Source organism: Suncus etruscus, chromosome 1 (genome assembly GCF_024139225.1).
Source record: "Suncus etruscus isolate mSunEtr1 chromosome 1, mSunEtr1.pri.cur, whole genome shotgun sequence".
Lineage (NCBI taxonomy): Eukaryota > Metazoa > Chordata > Mammalia > Eulipotyphla > Soricidae > Suncus > Suncus etruscus.
This window is the reverse complement of record NC_064848.1, coordinates 65,014,942-65,039,527: the sequence shown is the minus strand read 5'-3', so window position 1 is coordinate 65,039,527 and position 24,586 is coordinate 65,014,942. Positions and strand designations below refer to the sequence as shown.

Genomic DNA, 24,586 nt, shown 5'->3' with positions numbered 1-24,586 from the left:
TCAGAGAGAGAGAGAAAAACGCAGAATGGTCTCACTCATCTATGGGTTTTAAGAAAAATGAAAGACACCCTTGTAATAATAATTTTCAGACACAAAAGAGAAAAGAGCTGGAAGTTCCAGCTCACCTCAGGAAGCTCACCACAAATAGTGATGAGTTTAGTTAGGGAAATAACTACATTTTGAACTGTCCTAATAACGAGAATGTATGAGGAAAATGGAGAGCCTGTCTAGAGTACAGGCGGGGGTTGGGTGGGGAGAAGGGAGACTTGGGACATTGGTGATGGGAATGTTGCACTGGTGATGGGTGGTGTTCTTTACATGACTGAAACCCAAACACAATCATGTATGTAATTAAGGTGTTTAAATAAATTTAAAAAAAAATAGTGGCAAAAAAAAAAAAACACTGAACACCACACACAGGCTTTGCAGATCAGTAGGTTGTATGAGGTATATTCAAACTGCACTTCTAACAAGTTCCCTGGTGATTCTGACAGCAAGAGTGAAGACATTCATGAAACTCTCTTCAAGTTCACAAAATAAACCATCTCAATAGAAATAAAAGATTTCTGTTAAGCTCCTATACTCGGGGCCCGGAGAGATAGCACAGCAGCGTTTGCCTTGCAAGCAGCCGATCCAGGACCATAGGTGGTTGGTTAGAATCCCGGTGTCCCATATGGTCCCCCGTGCCTGCCAGGAGGTATTTCTGAGCAGACAGCCAGGAGTAACCTCTGAGCACAGCCGGGTGTGGCCCAAAAACCAAAAAAAAAAAAAAAAAAAGAAAGCTCCTATACTCAAACCTAATAGGTTAAAAGCATACATATTATTACAGTGAATAAATTAATAGAAATAACTACTTGTTCTGTTTTTTGACTCCTGGCAGAGTCAGGGCTTACTCCTGCCTTTGCACTCAGGTATCACATCAAGTAAGTGGCTCCTAGAGCTTATTTATGGCACTGTGTATAGAAGCTGTTGTTTGAGGTGCTGGGGACTGGTATGTGATGCTGGGGATTGAACTAGGTAAACTCTACCAAGGCAAGCACCTTATTCACTGTATAATTTCTCCAGTTTTATTAAATGGAGTGACAGAAATGAGGGGAAATCATTTTTAATTGGTAGGATATATATATATATATTGGGGTTCTGATATGAATCAATTTCATGAACAATTAGTCTGTATGGAATATAGATGTACTTGCAAAACATTCTACAATCTATTTAAATGTGTAACAATAATTAACAGAATTCGCAAGTGAATCATGTCACCTCTTGTAACTTCATCACCAATAAAAGTATATGTAGAATAGTCATCAAAGAAAATATTAAGATATCTATTACCATAATAAAATACTGTTGGATGCTTTTGAATATATTGGATATTACAAGAGAACCTACAAAGACATTTACCCCCAAAAAATAAAATATATTTATTAAGTTAAAATATTTTATAATTTGTATATCTCAGTTACAATTGATGGTTTTATTTTCTTTTTAATTTTAGAAGTAATATATGGAAGGCATGCAATGATAAGTTCTTCTTTTGTACATCCTTTAAGACAACATTTTTCTGAGTATCCTCTGCGTTTTCTTTGGGGATGATTACCCCAAAATAAATGGCTTAAGGTTTTGCTTCTTTTTTTATTTTTCTTCTGAAATTCTAGAATCTTGTGAATATATGGACTAAGTTCTTGTGATGCAAAGAAAACTTTTGTTGAATCATTCATTTTATGTTGATAGAAAGGCAGTGACTGCCTTACCAAATTACTATTTGTTTCTTCCTGAGAGACAGTGTAGACTGCTGAGAAAAAAGAAAAGAGTATTCTTTAGCTGAAAATATAATCATAATGCTGGAATTATAGTCATCTAATTACTAAAAACATAGCCATTTAAATAATAAAACTAGTTCAATATAGGAAAGGTGGTTCTTTCCTATAAAAGGCTTAAAAATATTTTCATCTTTTTTTTTTTTTTTTTTGGTTTTTCGGGTCACACCCATTTGATGCTCAGGGGTTACTCCTGGCTAAGCGCTCAGAAATTGCCCCTGGCTTGGGAGGACCATATGGGACATAGGGGGATCGAATCGTGGTCCTTCCTTGGCTAGCGCTTGCAAGGCAGACACCTTACCTCTAGCGCCATCTCGCCGGCCCCTATTTTCATCTTCTTAATGCAAAAGTATTATATAACTATCATTAATATGCTATAAAGTTCTCTTTTTTTGCTTTGTTTGAATGCTCAGAGCTTATTCCTAGCTCTGTACTCAGGGGTCACTTTAGGAAGGCTCAGGAAACCAGATAGGATGCCAGGGATCAGACTCTGGTCAGCCTCAAGCAAGGCAAGCACCATACCAGTCGTACTATTTCTCCAATTCAATAGGTAAACTTTTTCATGGAAGTAGAAAGTTTTATACCAGAATATTAAGAACTTATTATGGTAAATAATTTAACAAAGAAGATAATAAAAACTCTAAAGCAGGGGTCTCAAACTCAATTTACCTGGGGGCTGCAGGAGGCAAAGTCAGGGTGATCCTTGAGTACAAAGTCAGTAGTAAGCCTTGAACATTGGGGGGTGTGACCCAAACAACTAAAACAAAACAAAACAAAACAAAATTCCTCTAGGGAAGGAAATGCTACAACACAAAATGTTGTAAGGAGGGCTGCAAATGGCCCGGGTGCCGCGAGTTTGAGACCCCTTCTCTAAAGCAAAATTTCAAAATATTAGCAATAAAAGAAAAAAATGATTACCTAAAAAGTAAGGCTTAATGTGAAATAACACCAATAGACATGAAAACCTGGGAAAACATATTTGCATTATATAAAATCAACAACTGATTATTCTTATATATTTTGAATAAATATTAAAAAATAGTAGAAATGACAATTACAGCAAATTGGAAAATTATATAAATACATATAGTTATTTAGAAAACAAAACTCTATCAAACTAATGTGTAAATGAAGTGGTATTCAAACCTGAGCAAGATAAAAATGAAATGACATAATTGCCACACTTGTAAAAATTAAAAACTATATGGAGCTAATTATTTGCATTATAGGAAACCTCAAGCACTGTAAGTACAATTACAATTGGTGTCATCATGCTGCAGGAGAACCTGAGACATTTCAAGCAAGGTAAGCATAGGGATCATCCTAAGACAAAGCAATCTTCCCCCAAACACATATACTATAGAAATTTCCACAGAGAGGGTTAGAGTGATAGCACAGTGATAGGACATTTGCCTTGCATGCTGCCAATCTGGAATGGACCTAGTTGCAATCCTCAGCATCCCACATGGTCCCCAGAGCCTGCCGGGCACGATTTCTGAGCACAGAGACAGGAGTAATCACTGGCCCCCCCAAAATACAGAAAAACACTTTTTTTCCACAGAGATTATATAAAAACATATAACCTGAAAACATATAACTGCAGTGGCAGTGAGTTGAAAGCCACATAGGTTATATTGCCTTGCTACTGAGACTAAGTAAAACTTAAAAGGATGCATGTAAATATTATTTAACAGTCCAAAGAAATGGACTAATTGTCACACAGATAAGATATTGATCCAAAGTATCATTAAAAGGTAATTTTAAAATACCGGCAATGGAAATGGCACAAATGAAGTACATAAAAAATACATGGTAATGGCTGACCAAAAGAAGAGTGATCATGGTGAAAGGAGATATGTAAAGATATATGTAAAAATATGTAAAGACTGGTGTAAGATGACACCGAACTATTAACCTCAAACAAAGGTGTTCTCCATCTTTCTCTTTTCTGTAAATCTTTCTTTTGATTTGTAAAAGACCACCTGAATTATTCTTGACTTTCTCCCTCCTATTGATGGGAATTGGTTTATTTAAGAAAGAGCAGTTTGCATGACTGAAACCCAAATACAATCATGTATGTAATAAAAAAAAAAAAAAAGAAAGAAAGAAAGAGCAGTTTGGCTTTTGGTTGGAAAACACTATGAGGGAGAAGCCAAGAGAAGCTACTGACTTCATTACTCTCTCTTGAGCTTGGTTTATTATTTCTTTGCTGCTCTCCTGCTTCTTCAGATCCATACACCTGGAGGCAAAGAGACAGTGCATGGGGTGATCTCACAACCCATGGGTTTTATTTTACAGACTGAAAACTTACTCACTGTATTTATATTAATGTTTTTTTGTTTCACTATTTTGAAATTTGATAAGGCCAGGAGCTTTCTGACTCCTAAGAGAAACATTTCACTCTTACATTCCAAGATGCAAGAAGAAAATCTAAGTATCAAATAGAAACTCAAATTTTTCTTAATTAGCATTAAGCCAGGTACTGAATAGTCTAATTATGACAATGATATTCTGAGTAGGAATGCTATTTTGGAAACATACCTTTTCAACATGTTTTCATTGGAGTTCCTAGAATAGATTATATATCATCTTTATATATGAACAGTTTTACATTTTAATATGAATTAATATTGATAACATAAACCAAATTTTCTTTTATGTTTAAAATTATGCATGCATTGTCACATAGTTTCACTTCAGAAAACTTTCCTTTTTATATAATGCCTATAGAATAGTTAATGTAATGACAGTTTTAAAAATGGATGAAAAATGTTTTCAACAATCTATTGTAGTGCTTGACTAATTTAATTCTCCAGGAGTATGTGAATAACATCTTACACAAAGGAGTCATTAATCAAACTATATTTAAGGTTGATTTTCATTTTTTTAAATTAAGAAAATTATCTACAAAGCATACTTTGTTAAGAGGATTTTGAGTTTTAAAATTACTTTATTTAAACACCATAGTTAGTTGAACTAACCCTTCCTGGTTTTGGTTTTGGTTTTAAACAAGAGACTTTTGTTGGCTTTCCTTGTTTATTTTTTATCTTGTATGTCCTGATGACAGAGTATTGAACTATGTGTTAGAAATCAGTAGAACAGGGGCTGGAGTGGTAGTGCAAGCGGGAAGGCGTCTGCCTTGTTCCTGCTAAACTAGGACAGATCACAGTTCAATCCCTCAGCGTCCCATATGGTCCTCCAAGGAAGGAGAGATTTCTGAGCACATAGCCAGGAGTAACCCCTGAGTGTCACCGGGTGTGGCCCAAAGGGAAAAAAAACTTGTAGAACAAAGAAGAAAATGAATATCTAGGAGAGCATTTCAGTGAGGACTTTTCAGGGAAAATATAATATATATTTTATATATGAAATATAGGTTTTCAGGAGCAAAATGAAAGTTTGCCAGTATTCTAGAAAGGGAAAGTATAGGAAAGTAGCAGCATTCAAGTGGTAATAGACTTAGACTTTGGGGGTGAAAGGGAGCTCCCAAGCATTGTCCTGGGGAGGCCATAGGAGGCCTCTTTCAAAGACATGAAGTCTAAATGGTTCAAAACTAGAGTCCTAGATGTAGAGTTGCTCTACCCTGTGGAGGACCCCCAGAGCTGGCCCCTGGGGGGGCCTCCAGAAATACCCAGTGTTGCTGGTAGGTGAGAGTGCATTTGTTGCCTGGATCCAACCAGGTCCTGATGCAAACTTTGCAAAGCTGAATGAGAGCTGAACGAGGACCTTAAGTGTCACCTTTGATGTATACACTTATTTCTTCCAAATTTAAAAAGAAAAACATAAAAAGCCTGGTTTAGGGAATTTAACAAAATTTTACCTCTGTGCCAGGCACTGTGTCATTTGCCAGGGAAGCAGAGCCACTAGACAGGATCAGAACTGTCTAGTGATAACCATACAATCTCTTGGATTAGATTTTTACCTGCGCTGCTTCTTTTCTCGATCACGAAAGCAGTTTTGGGGTCTTCAAACTGGTATACCTTCTCCCCTTTCCTGGCAATGGAAAGCAGCGGTTTCCATTGGATGTCCTCGAAGTGGCTCCAGTTGGAGCTGCCACAGAGTGCGATGATTTCCTTCATCAGATGGCTGCCACACAGCCTTCTGGCGTTGCTGTCCTGACCCTGCTCCAGAGAGAAGCGAACCAGATGAAGGCAGAGCCACAGCAGACAGCAGGACGAGAGGGATGGCATCCCTGTGCCCCCACACAGGTAGGCCGGCCAAGTGACCTGAGTACAGGCCTGTTCTGGCTCTTGAGCTGGACCCCAGCCAGGTGCAGAGGCTTGATGGTGAGCAACTGACTCTAAGAGATCTCGCGAGAACTCCAAGATGCTACTTGATGCAGCCGCTCCACTGTTTCCCACGCTTCCAAAGTGTCCTGTCTGTTTTTCTCGCCTTTCTGAAAAGGGAAGCACTGCAATTGAATGGACCAGTGAGAGCCCTAAAAGATGCTGCTAGCTCTAGTGGAACACATTCCTGCCAGCTGTGCCTTCCTGAGCCAGCAGTCTTCCTAAGAACCATCATTCTTAAACCAGGTGTTTATTTGTGCCGTTTGTGCATGGGCCTGGGGGATTGGGGAGCACATTCAAAAATGCTCAAGAACTATCTCTGGCTCCCGGTTTTTTTCCTGCTAGTGCTTGGGGACCTTATGCAGTACTGGAGGTGGTATGCAGGGCTCCTGCATGCCGGCATATATTTCAGCCGTTTGAGATTCAGGATAAAGGGGTACCTGGGATAATAATCTGATTCTTTATTATAGGTTATAGAACTTTGTCTATTGCCAAATGGTATGGAGTATATAATAGGAAATCTCTAGAGTATTTACTTCAAAAAGAAAAAATTTTTGTTAAGTTAGTGGGTAGGGGGTTGGGCAAGGGAGAACAGTACAGTACCTGTAAGCTGCTTTGTCATTTATTTATTTTTTGTTTGTTTATTTGGGGGGGGGGTTAGGGGTTCAAACCCAGTGACACTCAGGGGTAACTCTTGGCTCTGCACTCACAAATTGCTCATGGCAAGCATGAGGGACCATATGGGATGTAGGGATTCGAACCACCGTCCATCATGGATCAGCTTCGTGCAAGGCAAACGCCCTACCGCTATGCTATCTCTCTGGTCCCATTTTTTAAATTTAATGTTATTTTTTCCTTCCTATTTTTATCTAGGCACCATGATTTACAGTGTTGTTAATGCTAGTTTCAGACATACACTGTTCCAATCTCACAGCCACCACTAGAATGTCCAGATCCTTCCACTTACTCTCAGGGTTTGTTTGTTGTTTTTTTGTTGTTGTTGTTGTTGTTGTTTTAGCTCACATGACAAGTTCATTTCTATAGATGGACTCTTGGGATATGTTATCATTGGAACCAGTTGTTATTCCATTACTATGCATTCCACGTTAAGAAACAGAATCCTATATTTGGCCTTCTTCTTCTGACTCACTTTACTCAAGCATAATACCCTGTAGTTTCAACCACATTGCAACAAATTACAATGTTACATCTTTTCTTATATTGAGTAGTATTACATATGCTGTAGCTTCTAGATACAGTCCTCTGCTTTTGGACCTGTGAATTATTTCCAGGACTTAGCTACTGTGAATGGTGTTGAAGGAACTCAGGAGTGCAAAAGTCTTTTCAATTTAGCTTATGATTTATTTTTCTACTTAGAGAGAGCAGCCTTCTCTTGTACCATATTTTAGAAGAGTGGCTTTTAGTTATTCTCCATTGAGAATAATATTTGCTATTGGCTTGTGGTAGATGGGAAAAGTTCCTTCTATTGCCATCTTTTTTTTTTTTTTTTAGATATTTTTTGTTTTTGTTTTTGGGTCACACCTGGCAGCGCTCAGGGATTACTCCTGGCCCTATGCTCAGAAATCGCCCCTGGCAGGCACAGGGGACCATATGGGATGCCGGGATTTGAACCACTGACCTTCTGCATGAAAGGCAAACGCCTTACCTCCATGCTATCTCTCCGGCCCCTCTATTGCCATCTTGATGAAATTTTTTTGTTATCAAGATTGGGTGTTGGAGCTTATCAAATACTTTCTCTGCATCTATTGATATGATTGTGTGGTTTTAATTTTCTTTTTGTTGGTATGTTTTATTATTTTGATTGATGTTAAACCATCCTTGCTTTCTTGGAATGAAACCTTCTTGGTCATGGTGCATAAGGTGTTGTATCCTATTTGCCAGGATTTTGTTGAGGATCTTTGCATCTCTAAAAATACTATTAAATTTATAGAAAATTCACAAAATATGAAAATGGGAAACATGTCTTTAAGAAAATGATGCTTGTGCCATGTGTGTGCAAGTGGCCAATGCTATAAACTTACATAACTTTTGAGAGACCCAACTGATAACAAAAACTAATGGACATCCTGACCTGGAAGCTGATCCCTCTTGGGGCCCTTGGAGGTAGGTAACTCCTCCCCAAAACACACACACACACACACACACACACACACACTGCCCAAGCCCTGAGGCTACACACACAGATCCACTCCTCGATTAGAACCAGATGAAATCCTGAATGAAAAACTGGAAAAGTAATATTAAAAAAAAATGCCAGAGCAAAGATATCAGCAGATATGGCAGAATGTGAGCAGCCAATAGAATCGAGCCAGGCCACATGGACCTAAGTTCTGATTTGCTGCATGATGGCAGCCGATGGTAAATATGGAGAATATGTGTAGATGGGCGATCTAACCTGTGGGTGGTCCAGATTTGTATCTAACCCTTTGGTCATTCACACCTTCCCAAGTTTCCACAGATTCTGATCTGCTGCCACACCAAGTCCCGGCCACATTCCTTATTAATGGTGTCCCACCACTGGCCTTAATTTTTCTGGGGAATTTATTCAGTAGTAGACAGTGACCTAGAAAATGTAGCAAGTGAATGCAGAATCTGCATTTTGATGCTGATGGTTTTTGCTCTGGTCGAGTCAGACTTTGAAGCCTGTAGCTAATGCGTGCCTTGGGAAGCTTTCCCTGCCTACTTTCTACCAGCATCTGGAAAGTCAGACAGTGGTCCAAGCTCCTTTTTCCACACCCACCTGTGTACAATATTACCTCCATCCACTATTTTCCATCTTTTCACTTTTACTCCAGTTACCTAATTTTAGGTCTTGGTTATTTGACAGTTCTATTGTTTCCTCAACCGAAGTGCACAAGAGGTACTGGAAAGGGGGAGGTGGGAATAGGATCTCATCCTGTAATACTAGTAGGGGGCAGTGTAGTTCATGGATCAAACCCAGAATCTCATACATGCCAGGCAGAATCTTCTCTTAGTTAAAGTCCCCAATCTCTTTTGGTTTTTTTTATTTTGATCAGGAAAGAGAATTTTTATATTTGTTGGTGCCTTTTTAATGATGGAATCATTGTGAAAACAAAGACATTACTGATAACTTCTAGACTAAAAACAAAATCAGATTGTAGGTGAGCATTGCATGAACTAGAATCACTAAAGAAAGTACCCTAATAAAAGCAATGAAAGTGACATTAACCTTAATTTGCTTTACAGATATTTAAATATTTCCACTTTTGTAGTTTGAAAAGAATCTGGATGGGTACATGAGCATTAAATTCAAGATTTTCTTTAAAAGGCCATTGTATCAATTTATTAATGGCAATTTTAAGAACAAAAGACTGACAACAATAACTGGCTAAAAAATTTTTTTTCAATTTTGGATCCTAACAAGTTGTGCTCCAAATTGATTCTTGGTCATGTACTTAGGAGTGACTCCTGATGGTGTTCAGAGAACCAAAGGATGAAATCTGGGTTGACCAAATGCAAAGCAAGCCATTTTTTTCTATACTATCTCTCCTGTACCATCTTACTTTCTCTTCTAATTTCCCTGAAATTCATTATTGACATAGTGTTTAAAATTATTTGGGATTCCTGACATAGATAGATAGTGTAGCTGATAAGAAGCTTCCTTTGCAAATAGCTGAGTTTGTACCCTGTCATCACATATGGTTACCTGAGCACTACCAGTATTAATCAGTGAGCACAGAGTTAGGAGTAAACCCTTAGCACAACAGGGTATGGTCCCAAAAATATTTAAGATTCCAATCAGTATCTGATCTAGTATAAACATTATTAACTGAAGTTGAAGACTATGCCAGAACTTAAGTGAGTTTAAACATTTTGTAGCATCCCAGGCCCACTCAAATTTGATGGTTTTGCCAAACAACATCACAACACAGGAAAATATCTACATTTTATAGCACTTAGCACTAAAACCACTGTCAGGTGCTGGCAAAAGCAAATCTTTTAGTTGCAATGAGCTCAAATTCAGTATGATAGCTGTAATTGGTAATTGTGATGGTGATTCCTAGTCATTGACAAACTGCTGGGATATGGAACTGTCAAATCTGAGCAATTCAGTGGACCTTGGCGCTAGCTGCATATCCAAATGTTGTATATCCCTTTATTTACAATATTTTGTACAGTTTGAAGTTTGAAGACTTCAAAAAGCAGTTCTAATGATGCTAACTGAAACAAGAAAATAAATGGAAGAGAGTTATAATAAAGACTGAAAAAGTAGGAGAGAAATGTTGAGGAAAATCCAAATTTGATTATTGAGTTAGGAATAGAATAGTTCAACAATGAAAACCAAAAGAACCCCTACACAAGGTAGTGGCTCAAATACAGAATGAAAGAAGTCAAACCTTGAATCATTGAACTCAAAGATAAGATAAAGGATACCATCAAAAATAATAAAAAATTAAAATTTTTAAATTAAACTTAAAATTTTTAATTAAAATTTTTAAATTAAACAAATAATTTATGGGGCATCATAGATAGGAGCAAGATTCATGCCTTAAGTGTTCCAGAAGGAAAGGGAAGAGAGAGTTATTGAAGAAATAATTGCTTTTCCACATGAAGACAGAATCATAAAACCAGATATCTCAAAATCTAAATAAATTAAACCTAGGGACTGGAGAGGTATCATGGAGGTAAGGCATTTGCCTTGCATGCAGAAGGACAGTGGTTCAAATTCCGGCATCCCATATGGTCCCCTGAGCCTGCCAGGAGCTATTTCTGAGCATAGAGCCAGGAGTAATCCCTGAGTGCTGCCGGGTGTGACCCAAAAACCAAAAAAAAAAAAAAGATAGATACCAACACATATCATTTTTAAAATGGGAAGAGCCAAATGTACAGATGAATTTCCAAAATCAAAAACAAAGCAAAGTTTATAGGAAGATCCACATAAAATTCATAGCAGAGCTGTCTATTAAGATTCACAAGTACAAAAAATCATTTTCAGACAATAGTGAAAAATTCACAGCCTCTCCTGAATTTTAAGACATATAAGCCTTCTTTAAAAGGCATCTAACCTGCCTTAGAAGTACTAAGCTACATACCATGTAAAAAGTGAGGGTATTGTTGGTGTGTTTTGGAATTACCTTAAGACTTGTCTCGATACCACTTTTAATATAGTCATCTCCCCTCTTAAGATGTTGCTTTCATACTTTCACATTAGGATGTGTTCTGGGGCTCTCTCCACCTTTGGAGAATCCCATGCTTTCTCTTGAGCATTTGCTCCCTCCCTTTCTTATTCTCTTCCATCCTTCCTCAGCACCTCCAAATAAAACCTGTTTTTACTTAATACAATTTTGTCATATTATCAAAGCTACTTAATAAAAGCTCTGACCCTAGAAAGCCTGGATACAGTGATTTTATGAAAAAGTAGATAGAAACAAATCTCGGTAACAGCCTTTTTGTCCTGAATAAGTCATAATTTTCCTGGATTTTTGTAATTCCACTTTCAAGCAGCCTTTTCCTTTCACTCTTTTTATACAGAGACAAATAGTCTCTGAGAGTCTGCTGTTATTAATGAAGAGCTTAATAAACCATTGAAGTTTAATTTTTGGTTACAAATAATGGGAAATTTGAAATATGAGAATTAATAACAACTAAAATTTTACAGAAATTTGATAAAAATATTAGTTGCTATTTAAGTTTATTTTTCTACAAATGCTACCTAAAATGTGGATATATTTAAGTCAAAGTAAATGACTTAGTAGTAGAATGCCAACTATGACTACAGTTTGAAATCTACATTTTTTACACAAATGATTTGTTAGTTCTAAAATAATGAGTATAAAGTATGTCCCTTATTAAAACTAATTATTTTTTAATATATGACACTGAATTTTTTTATCTTCTGTTTATATACCTACTCATCTTTGCCCTTAAAACTACACTTTCTTAGTACATAGAAATAAAAAAAAAATCTGTAAAATGCTTATAGCTGAAACAAAATTAAGTTTTACTTCATGCATTAGTGAATTATCTAATTGCTTGCAGTTATCAGTTCAATAAGCAGAAATAGCTTGTAACTAATATTGAAATAATCCAAGTTTTGTGATTCTTTGTACTGCTAAGAGTTAATATTTAAATAAAAAGAGTCTGATTCATTTTAAGTAACTAGTTATAGAATAATTTATTTTTTTATTCTTAGTTTTTTATTACTGCAATGGTTACTAGCATGAAATATTATTATATTGAAAAATAACAAATATCATTTTAGCATAGAGTATTATTATGAGAAACTACAATAATACACGTAATATTTTATTACACACAAATTAAAAAACAGACACTAAAAGTGACTTGTTGCATTCAGATATTTAGTGGAGTCCTGTCAATGTTGAATGTCAATCAAGAATATTCTAAATATCAAAGAAGAAACAGTGAGCATCATATCAGCAAAATCTAGCAATATCTCTTAAAGTACATCCTGAATAACAACATTTACTACTCAGTGAAGTTGATACCTGTCTCTTTTTTCGGGATTTTTTATCCCAGCCTATGTTGATTAATTCAGTGTTGTCTAATCCTCTGCTGTCACTAGTACAGATCATTTTCTGGAATTCTTTAAAGAAAATATTAGCCTCTTCTAATGAAGTTTGTTGTAGCTTAGTCATTGTTGCATGATTCAAAGACGATGATGTATTCAGTGACTTGACGAATTCTGTTAGCATTTTTAAGGTTTCCTCATCTATCTTCAAAGAAGTTGGCAGGAATTCTAACGTTAAAAAGAAAAAGGGAGGTTGAAGAGATAGAAAGATTATTCAAGCCTTGAATATAAAAAATACAATAAACAAACAAACAAAAACCACACTTGAATTTCCTTTTACAAAAGAACATTGCATTAATAATAATTAAACAACAAAAGGTAAAAGTTGAAAAGGTAGTAAGAATATAAAAGGGCCATAGAGGGTCCAAAGTTTGGGGCTGGGGAGATAATATAGGAGGTAAGGTATGCTGCTGTGTTGACTCTGGTTCAATCACCAACACCACATATAGACCTACAAGTAAATTCTGAGTACCTATTTGGTATGGTGGCCTTACCCACAAAAATTATTCAAGTTATTTTTATATGACAACACCCAAATTAACTCTTTTTGTATGTAAAGAACTCCAAGCCAAAACAAATTGCAGACATTATATAGAGCCCTCTCTATCTACTTACTCCTTCTCTGGACAATCCATGTTCTTTCTTGAACATGAAACTTTTTATTTCCTTTCACATTTCTCTAAGCAAATCTCTTTAAAAAATTTATTTTACTTCATTGTAAAAAAATGAACCACAATTGCTTATCTCATAATAATTAGCAATTTAGAGTGTGCTGGTGCTTTAAGATTACACTTTTTTCATGTCACTTTAGAGCTTTTTCGTCATAGTCCTTTGACTTCCCTGATTTTTCTGTAGTTGTCTTTTTCATTGAAAACCACTGGTAAATTTTTTTTACCAGAATAATTTCCTTCTATTATTAACTAAGCAACTTCTGAGTTGTGATAGTAACCTATTAGGTATATGTGGACTACTTTAAACTATCAGATCTTCAGTAGTGGCAAGTTACTGCTTCAAGTTATGGCTTAAAAGGCAACATTACCAACTGTTATACTTTAATAGCAGGAAGTTACTGAGTTCCGTGTGAATTTATTTACCAATGTCTTTTTCACAGAGTGTCACACAGTAGCATTTACTTTAGAGAAACTAATTAAAAGAAAAACTAACTTTGAGAGTTTATGATTGACTTTAAGACGTGATTAGTATTTATTGTCTTTGTAAACCTTTTGTTCCAGTTTTGTAGATAGTGTAAAATGCTAGTTCTATGTGTCACTAGGAAGAAGCCTGTTTTTAAAGTATCCAAGGATGTTCAAAAATAAAGAGTTAATTGATATTTAGGTTGTTTCCATACTATTGTCTAAAAATCTTTGAGCACATTTGTATGCACACAGTTGTCTAAATTTCTATATTCTGAAAGAATTTAAAGTATTTTTAAACAATTGTTTTCATTAGTACTCACTATATAATTCAACTGAAAATAACCTAGTAAAATTTTGGCCACAAGTTAGAGTCAAGATAAGTGGTTAAAACTTCTTAAAGAATCATTTTGGAAATATAACATTAATATAACAGCTTTTGTTTATTTGAGGGCCCACACATGCCATGATCAGGGCTTACTCCTGGCTCTATACTCAGGAGTCATTCCTGAGAGGTTTCAAAAAGAAACCTTATGGGGTACTAGAGCTTGAGCCTTGTGCAAATCAAGAGCCCTACCTACTGTACTTGATGTACTATCATTCTGGGCCCTGTAACTGATTTTAAACTTCTAATTTCCATTTGCTTTTATATTATTAAATGAGTGCCTTTTGTGTGAAAAAGTAAACCATTTAAAATTAATATTGATATATTTAATTAGAAGGCTGTTACTAAGATTTCTTTTTTTTTTTACTAAGATTTCAGTACAACCTTTATGATGCTTTTGTATGATATCAGGTTCACTAGACTAATTAGTACAGAAGTCTTCAATAACAACCTATTACTCAAAAAAGAAATTATCATAGCCAAAGTACTGCTATCATTGTTTCATTCGTGTTTCGTTAGTTTCTGTACCCTGCCATATGCTTTGAGTAATACAAGAGAAGTATATCAATACTTATTTAAAATATGTCAAATTCTCATCAACACTTTAGAAAAGAAAGTACCAAGGCCGGAGAGAGCACAGCAGTAAGGCGTTTGCCTTAGACTCAGAAGGACGGTGGTTCAAATCCCGGCATCTCATATGGTCCCCCGAGCCTGCCAGGAGTGAGTTCTGAATATAGAGCCAGGAGTCACCCCTGAGCGCTGCCAGGTGTGACCCAAAAACCAAAAGAAAAAAGAAGGTACCTTCATAAACTTGCTTTAAATTGCACAAAAAGGAAGTAAATAATGAGCACAATGCTACTACATAGAGACCAGTAATTTATAGGCTGTAAGTGAAGCTTCTAAAATATAGTCGTAGTTTCTCAAATTTGTATGCATAATAAAATCTAAAGCAATTATTTAAAATTAATTTTGTTTCACAGAGCAGTTTAATTATGAATGGTTTCATAGCCATTTTTAACTTAGCTTTAAATTTATAATTCTAAATGGCTTATAGCTAAGAATTTATTTAAACCATTCTATATACATTCCTAAAATCTTGCTTTATACAAAAATCCTTTAGAGCCTCCAAATGGTAGAAATCTCTGTGGGATTTTAGCTGCATTTTTTTCTTTAATGAACTTCAAATAAAATTTAAATTAAAAAGGTTTGATGGCACGAGCCAGAGTTTTTGTTCTTTTTCTTTCCAAACATGAGCATCCTTAAACACAACCTGTTAACACTCCAAGAGTTCACGTTTTGCCCCCAGACTTTGATCCTCAGACCATCATGATCAGCAGCTCCTACCTCACTTGAACCTACTAAGGCTCTATGCAGATTTATGTCCCACTGACATAAATCTTCTAACAGCCTTACCTCCTCTGTGGCATCCCATTTCTCCCACCCTGGCACGAGAACGGAAAGAGGAACCCTTTGAATGCCTAAAGAAGGCGGGTTTTGTCGGGTTTTTTTGTTTGTTTGTTTGTTTGTTGTTGTTTTTTTTCAGTAGGATTCACCCTTCTGGGTTAAATCTCCACTGACACTGAAATCCTAACTAGAAAAGCAATGCACTACAGCTAAGACTCAACCCCTGTGAGCAGACGAGGTAGAAAACCAGAGTGGACGCCGGTTTTGATTGGCACAACAGCAGCCAATGGGAAGTACAGAGAATCGGTGTGGGCGGGAGCTCTCACCTGTGGGTGGTCCAGCTTCGCGTCTAAGCCTTTTGGCTTGCATCTCTCTCCACATGGACAGCGAGTTGCCACAGACTCTGATCTGCATGCGCACCAATTCCCGGCCGCAGGCCTTAATAACGGTGTCCCACCTCTGGCCTTGAATTTCTCCGGGGAGTTGACTCAGTAGCAAACAGAGTCCTAGCAAGTGGACTGAGATCAGCCTCGGCATCTTCATCCTAGTGGTTCTTGCTCGGATCAGACACTGGAGTCTGTGTCTAAAGTCTGGATACAGGCTTTCAGGATGTCTTCCTTCCAGCCTGCTTTCCACTGGCTTTTATAGCCCTTTGGTTAGTTAGCATCTGGAATGTCAGACAGTGGCTCAAGCTCCGCCTCTTTCCGCACCTACCTCTTTTACTCCTATCACAACTGTATATCCTTTGCAGTCTAGTGTTTTGTCCTGCTACTTCTACAACTTTGTTTTTTTCCTTAGTCTTACCCTCAAATCATTTTACATCATCTGATGGTATTTGAAGTCATTTACTGTAAAGCTAAGTTGTAAAACTCTGCTTTCCGGCACAAATATGTGCTGCATAACCAAGTCTAAGATAATATCTATGAATTACTTTACACTCTGAAATATACATTGGCTAAATGGGTAATATTTTGACAATAGAAGAATTGAAATCTTCTCATCTTAAGACTGGTAAAGTAGCATTAAATTTGGGGGTGGGGACAGGCAAGGCATTTTGTCTGTCATGTGCCAACCCAGGTTTTATTCCTGGTAACCCATATGATTCTCCGAGTGTGTCAGGAGTGATTCCTTCACACAAAGCCACGAGTAAGCCCTGAGCTTCTCCAGAGGTAACCCCCTCAAAAAAGAAAATAAAGGGGGCCCAGCAATAGCACAATGGACTGACCTAGGTTTGATACCCGGAGTCCCATATGGTCCCCCGAGCCAGAGCAATTTCTGAGCACATTGCCAGGAGTAACCCCTGAGCCTCACCAGATGTGACCCCAAAACCAAAAAAAAATTAGTTAAAAAAGAAAATAGAAAACACTAAAATTTTCACTGCACTTATGTAAATCTGTTCACTATCTGATGTTTACAATATACTTTATCCACTAAATAGTTTTAAGTTCTCTGGAAAAGCGTTTGTTGGAAACCAATTACCTGAACACATTTATCCTGACATTGTATTCTACTTAGCTAGAAAATAAGAAATCTGTCATACACGCATACAAAAACATGTAAATACAAAAACATACAAGCAAAACAGAAAAGAAATAACATGTAGCAATTTGATGACATGTAGAACAAATTATGTTTTAAAATTTAACTGTATTAATTTTATGTATTTGGTGAGAGATCATTTTAATGTCCAATATTCCCACATTAAAATACCACATATTGATTTGGCAGTATGATTATTAATAATATCATTATTTGTTGTCATAATTGACTATGAAATTCCTGTGCAAATAAGCTTTTTTCCAGTAATTCATTTACTTGCTGTAAAAGGTACTCAGATTACCTACGCTTCACTAGGAATACTAGAATAAATAATGTAAAGAATATTCTGCTTTCTCTAGTTTGTCCTTCCTCGTGGAAGATAGCATGGAAAGCAGGAGTAGCTCTTATGTGTAGAACAAATCTAGAGCATGGTCCTGTAAGAGGAGCAAACACAACAGAATTTGTTGGTCATTGTAGCAGGCACCAATCAGCACATTCCCTTTATATAAACAGACTTTCCTGTTCTTTTCCTTCAACCATGCATGATTGTTATATTTGAACTTTAATGTCCGGAATTTATCATTTTCATCTAGTCTTCTGAGAGTTTAATTATAACCAGTTACTTACTAAATTTTAATCTAAGATTGTAGTCTATATTTCTAAAGGGCAGAAAGCAATCATACACAAAGAGAAGCATTTCAAATCTTTGTCAGAGAGATTGACTGATTGTATATTGCTTCATAGTAATCTGTGTATTTAAACTTTAAAAATAACTAACTTAAAACAACATAGTATCTTTAAATAAGCAAAAAATGTACATTAAGAATGAAGCCTTTATTTATAGAAAGTGTCAAGCCTTTGGCTCAGTGGAGCAGTTCTAAGTTTGATTCTTGGCACTGCAGAATACCTAACAATAAAAGAAATAGGAGAAGTTTTTAAAGAATCCTCAAAGTGGGGCCGGGCTGTGGTGCTAAAGGTAAGGTGCCTGCCTTGCCTGCGCTAGCCTTGGACGGACCGCGGTTCGATCCCCCGGTGTCCCATATGGTCCCCCAAGCCAGGAGCACTTCTGAGCACATAGCCAGGAGTAACCCCTGAGCATTACCGGGTGTGGCCCAAAAACCAAAAAAAAAAAAAAAAAAAGAATCCTCAAAGTGCCTTATAATAATGAATATTATACTCTCCTCCTGTAAAATAATTCTATTAATGGGCCCGTTTGGTACTGAAACTTCATGGAAAGGTGTTCATATAAGGAGAAATGTTTAATCTTATTTAAATGTACACAGATATTCTGCAATTGTGCAGAATTCTGAAATATTCAGTATAACTGGGGTCAATTCTTGCCATTATATTCTAAGATTAGATATGACACAAAATAGGCAAGCATTTTCTACAAGCATCATAATAAAATCTTTGTCAATTTTCAAAATTTTTTTTTCTCCACACCCCAGGTACTCAGTGTTTACTCCAGGTTCTGCATTCACAGATCCTGAGAGAGTTTAGGGGACCACATGAGGTGCCAGGGATTGATCCCAGGTCAACCACAGATAAAGCAAATGCTTTGCCCACTATACTTTCACTCTGGCTCATCAACTTTCTAGTTCTTTTAGAAAGACAATTATAGAAACTTTTAAAATACATTTTCAAAAGAATTTATGGGAAATGACTAAACTCAGAGGTACAGGTTTATCACCGGACAGAGGCTAATAAATATTGCAGAGCTTCCAGAAATGACTGAACTCTTGAAAATTATGAGATCGAGATTTTTTTGCATCAGCATATGGGTATCAATATAATGTATAATTATTAATAATGTTTGCTGAAAGCAGGGGCTTGACTTTTTATTCTAATTATTTTCCTGTTTTGTGAGTACCTGACTAGGATCTGTAGTAACCTAGTAGGTTGCATTTTCTAAATGAAGAATAAAAACACTTACTTTACATATTTTTAAATTTTATTTATTCATGGTGAAATTATAAAGTTATTCATGATTGAATTTTAGGAACATAATGTTTCAACATGAATCCCTTCACCAGTATCCATTTTCCTTCACCAATTGCCCCCTCCCCACAGTCACCTTTCTCCACTAGTCTGCCTATACTAGAAGTGGTTTTTAAAATAAATTTTTGTACTCTGGTTTACAGTATTGTTGTTGATAAACTTTTGGGAATAACACTTTTCCACCTTTTAATTCCATCTCCTCCTCCCAGTTTAACACTTCCCTCCTCCACCATAGCTGTTGCCCTGTCCAATCCTCCTTATACCCACAGTGGCATTTTTCCTAGTTCTCATGCTCTTTGTTTCTATTACCTCTGGACATTTATTTATTTAATTAATTATTTATATTTTAATAATATCTTTATTTAAGAAACATGATTACAAACATGATTGTAGTTGGGTTTGAGTCATAAAAAGAACACACCCCTTTCACCAGTGCAATATTCTCACCACTACTACCCCCATCTCTCTCCTACTTCCCCCCCCACCTGTATCAAGACAGGCATTCTACTTCTATCACTCATTAACATTGTCATGACAGTTGTTAGTGTAGTTATTTTTCTAACTGCACACCCCACTCTTTGTGGGGAGTTTCATATAGTGAGTATGTCCTTCCAGCCCTCATATCTATTGTCTCTGGGTATTATTACAAAAATGTCTTTCATTTTTCTTAAAACCCATAGATGAGTGAGACTATTCTGCATCTATCTCTTTCCCTCTGACTTATTTCACTCAGCATAATAGTTTCCATGATGGAAGTTTATTATTTTATTAGGTTTCTTTATTTCCCACATATGAGAGAGATTCTGTGTCAGTCTCTCTCCCTCTGATTGAGCTCACTGGGCATGATACTTAATAAGCAGCACTGAGGTCTGGGACTTTGAGGATCTGTGGAGCTGGGCTGATGAACATATGGTAACAGTGATGGTTTGTGGGCATGGGTGTCTGTACTTCTGGAAGCACAGTGGTACAAAGCAGAGTGATTGTGGTAACTTTTGGTGGTGGTGGTGGCGGTGGCATGAAGAAGGCCTGCCCTGACTCCAAACCATCCCTGAAGATGTCAGCTACAAAACCTCCATACCTAAAATTTTGGACATTTAGAGTCTCTGAGGATATTAGTGAAAAAGCAGTGAGGCTGGGACATTGACATGGCAGCAGTTATAAAGTGGGTCTGTGTGCTTCAGCTGAGCAGGGGACTTGCCCTCCCTTCTTCCCTGAGGGACCCCAGTATGATAAGCTACAAGACTGGTATATCCATGATTTTTTGTTATTAATTGCTTTAAAACTATTGTTATTACTGTAATGAGATAACATGTATATATTAATGTTAACTTTTGACTATTTTTTGTGCATGTGCTACATCTCTGATAAGTTCTACTGGCTTACTCTGGGCTCTATACTCAGGAATTACTACTGCATAATGAGATACAGGGGAACCATCTGGGTGCTGGATTTTCAACCTGGGTTGAAAGCATGTAAGACAGCACCTTCCCTGTTAAGTTTTGATGTATAAGTTGTTGGGGTATTTTGTTTGTTTGTTTTTGGTTTTTGGTTTTTTGAGCCTCACCCGTTTGATGCTCAGGGGTTACTCCAGTCTAAGCGCTCAGAAATTGCCCCTGGCTTGGGGGGACCATATGGGACTCTGGGGGATCAAACCATGGTCCTTCCTTGGCTAGCGCTTGCAAGGCAGACACCTTACCTCTAGCGCCACCTCGCCGGCCCCTATAAGTTGTTTTGATGTATAAAATTATTGCATCTTTACCAGCACTGAAGTGCCCATAGCCCTCCATCACTGTTCTTATGCCATGTTTTCTCGACCTCAAAATCCCACTCACATCTCAGTGCTTTGTTTTCTCAGTTCTGTAACCACCTAACAAGGGTTTATTGTCATCTGTCATTATTTAGTCCATTTTGTTACTCTATATTGACAGATGAGCAAGATCATAAAGTATTGTTCTTTCTTCCTCTAATTTCCAGTTCCATCCAAGTTGTAGCAATACTAAAAGATGAAACTGGAAATTATTAGGTTAAGGAAAATAGGCATGAATTAAAATAGCAAAACAAAAGTATTCAGATATTTTAAAACCACATTCTTATCATTGGATATCCCAAACAAATATAGATTCAGTCAGGAAACAGAAACCTTTAAGGAAGAATAGAGTGGGTAGGCTTACTAAACATTTATAGAGCTCTTCATTCAAAAACAGGTGTGTAGACATTCTTATCTATTACTCTTCTATCATATTTTGGGATAGACCCCATAATATGACACAGTATCCATAAAATTTAGAAAATAGAAATCCTATCAAGTATCTTATCAGATCATAATGTTTTGAAGTTAGAAATAAAAAATAAGCAGAAAGCTAGAAAAAGACTCAATCACTTGGACTTAATAACATTATTTTGTGTTGGTTCGAGGAGAAAGTGAAAATTAAAAAAAAATCTGGCACAAATGAAAATGAAGACTCATGCTATCAGAATTGTTTTGTTTTGTTTTTTGGGTCATACCCGGCAGTGCTCAGGGGTTACTCCTGGCTCTATGCTCAGAAATCTCTCCTGGCAGGCTCGGGAGACCATATGGGACACCGGGATTTGAACCGATGACCTTCTGCATGAAAGGCAAATGCCATTTGTTTATAGTTGATGCTAACGTTTTTGCCATTGGTGCTCCATTCTCAAAGACCCTTTTAATATAAAGGTCTTCGAGTGTTCTGCCTATTTTATTCTCGATAAACTTTATAGATTCAGGTCTGATTTCCAGATCTTTGATCCATTTTGAGTTGACTTTTGTATAAGGAGTGAGATATGGGTCGATTTTCACTTTCGTGCATATGAGTTTCCAGTTGTACCAACACCATTTGTTGAATAGGCTTTCTTTGTTCCATTTCATATTCTTGCCTCTTTTATCAAATATTAGTTGGCTATATATCTGGGGGTTTATGTCTGGGAATTCTGTTCTAATCCACTGGTCTGAGGTCCTGTCTCTGTTCCAGTACCATGCTGTTTTTATTACTATGGCTTTATAGTATAGTTTCAAGTTAGGTAAGGAGATACCTCCCAACTTCTCATTTTTCAGAATGTGTTTAGCTATCCTGGGTCTTCTATGGTTCCAAATGAATTTTATAATTGATTGTTCTATTTCTTTAAAGAATTGTGTCTGGATTTGGATAGCCAAATCTTGGAACCAACCTCGATGTCCAACAACAGATGAATGGATCATTAAGATGTGGTACATATATACAATGGAATATTACATGGCAGTTAGAAATGATACAATCACAGACTTTGCAGCAACGTGGATGGACCTAGATCATGTTATGTTAAACGAAGTAAGTCAGAAGACAAAAGAAAAACACAGAATGGTAGCACTATTCTGAAACACCTAGAATACATAAAAAACAAAAAAAGGACATTGAAGAAGCATAACTGCTAGAACCACAAAGAAAGACTCCATAAACTCCATTCCCTGATCTGCACAGCCACCAAGATCTCTAGAAACAGGTCTGATTTTACCATCCAAGATAAAGTAGAAGTCTTCCACATACCATGAAAGCAGCAAGAGGAGAATAAATGATCTATTTTTTTGACGTCTTTATTTTGGTGTGGAGATTACGGTTGATGTCTCCAATATTATTTTATTTTATTTTGTTTTGTCTTTCTCTTTCTTTTTTGCACTTGAGTATGATTTGATTTCAGAACCGAGATTATTGTGTGGTGCCTGCTTTATTGTTGTGGTGCTTATCGGTTATTTAATTCGATATTTTTTTTTGTGTGTGTGTATTGTTGTGGTATTTTAATTACTTTTTTCACATCCTCTCTCAAACTGAGGTTGGAAGCCTCTAGACAGGACTCTGCCTATTTTCAGTATATTTGATTTTTGATTGAGAAGAGGACATATTAGGTGATGGGTATTCCCCTGATTTAATGTGAATATGTACCCAAAATACTACAGTGAAAGATATGTAAGCCATTATGGAAAAAAAATTGTGTTTTTAATCAGAAACTTTCTTTGACTTACATGTATTATTATATTAATTATATTATATGTTATGTTATGTCACTATATTATGTTATATTAGTTTACCTTATTAGGTTAATCAATTTTGTCCTTTAAATGAATTCTTACTTAAAAAAAAAAACAACTTTAGTTTGCCCTGAAGAAAAAAAAATAAATAAAAGATAAAATAAGGCCTCCCAATTCTTACCACAGGCTGTGTTCTTTACACTGGCTGTATAGAAAGAGGAGGTACAGTAAAGGCACCCCATATACACCTCAACACAGGCCCCTTGCCGGGTATGTATTGTGAATTGGGGGACAAAAAAAAAAAAAAAAAAAAAAAAAGAAGAAAAAAAAAAAATGAAAGGCAAATGCCTTACCTCCATGCTATCTCTCTGGTGCTATCAGAATTTTAAGACAGTAAAATATATGCTTAGAGGGAATTCATTACAGCTCAAGTATTCATAAGAAAATAAGAACAGGTTCAAATAGACAACCTACCTTTACATTAAACAACTAGAAAAAGAATAAAGACAGATCAATGTAAGGAAGAAGTAGATAATCATCATTGAAGCAGAGGGCCTGAGAGACACTGCAGTGGGTAAGGCACTTGTCTTGCACACAGCCAAAACAAGTTCAATCCTCTACACCACAGGTGGTCCTTCAAGCTCCCAGGTGTGATACCCGAATACATGGGCAGGAGTAAGTCTTAAACATAGCTGCATGTGGCTCATAAACAAAACAAATCTGTCCAGGCAGAAATCAATTATACAGGAAATGGAAATCATGATTCAAAACAACAAAATCAGAGTTGGCTTACTACATTACTATGAATATCTTATACTACCAAATTTGAGACTCTAGAAGAAATAGATAAATTTCTAGAGCTGTACAGCCTCGTGATGCTGAAGGAAATAAAAATTTAGGAGGAAGTAAAAATTCAGAAGGAAGTAAAAATAAATTTGAATAGGTCTATTGCTACCAAGGTAGTCAAAACAGTTGAAAAAAATTTCTCCAGGAAATGAAGTCTGGCCTATGATGTGTTCAGAAAGAACCTACTACTCATCCTTTTTAAACTATTTCATGAAGTGGAAGGAATGTTATCTCAAACAGTTTCTATGAAACTAATATCTTAATACCATAAACTGACCCATTCACTCAAGATACATAAGGAACTCTCAAAAACTAAAAACTAAAAAGCATTTTTAAAAATGGAAAGAAGAGTTGAATAGACATTGCTCAAAGAAGATATAAAGATGATAGAAAGTCATATAAAAATGTTCATCGGTGGTGCAGGAGCAGTAGCATGGTACATAGGGCACTTGCACATAACTAGCCAAGTTTGAATGCTTGATACTGCTTATGATCCCCCAAGCACCACCAAGAGTGAGCTCTGATTACCGAACCTGAACTAAATCCAGAGCTCTTCCAGATAGGGTTGGCAAATAAACAAAGT

General features: G+C 36.5%; 1 protein-coding gene and 1 non-coding gene across 2 annotated transcripts; one reads left to right on the top strand and one right to left on the bottom strand.

Moving 5' to 3' along the window:
- Window positions 1-12,522: 12,522 nt before the first annotated feature.
- Window positions 12,523-16,136, bottom strand: RLN2 (relaxin 2). The gene is made up of 2 exons (XM_049772760.1): window positions 15,926-16,136; window positions 12,523-12,845 (listed from the first exon to the last, which is right to left on the bottom strand). The coding sequence occupies exons 1-2, from the start codon at window positions 16,134-16,136 to the stop codon at window positions 12,523-12,525; spliced, it is 534 nt and encodes a 177-aa protein (XP_049628717.1).
- A 7,185-nt stretch (window positions 16,137-23,321) lies between these two features.
- Window positions 23,322-23,454, top strand: LOC126031680 (small nucleolar RNA SNORA51). Its single transcript, XR_007503518.1, has one exon. It is a non-coding gene; the product is annotated as a small nucleolar RNA SNORA51 (small nucleolar RNA).
- The last annotated feature ends 1,132 nt before the right edge of the window (window positions 23,455-24,586 follow it).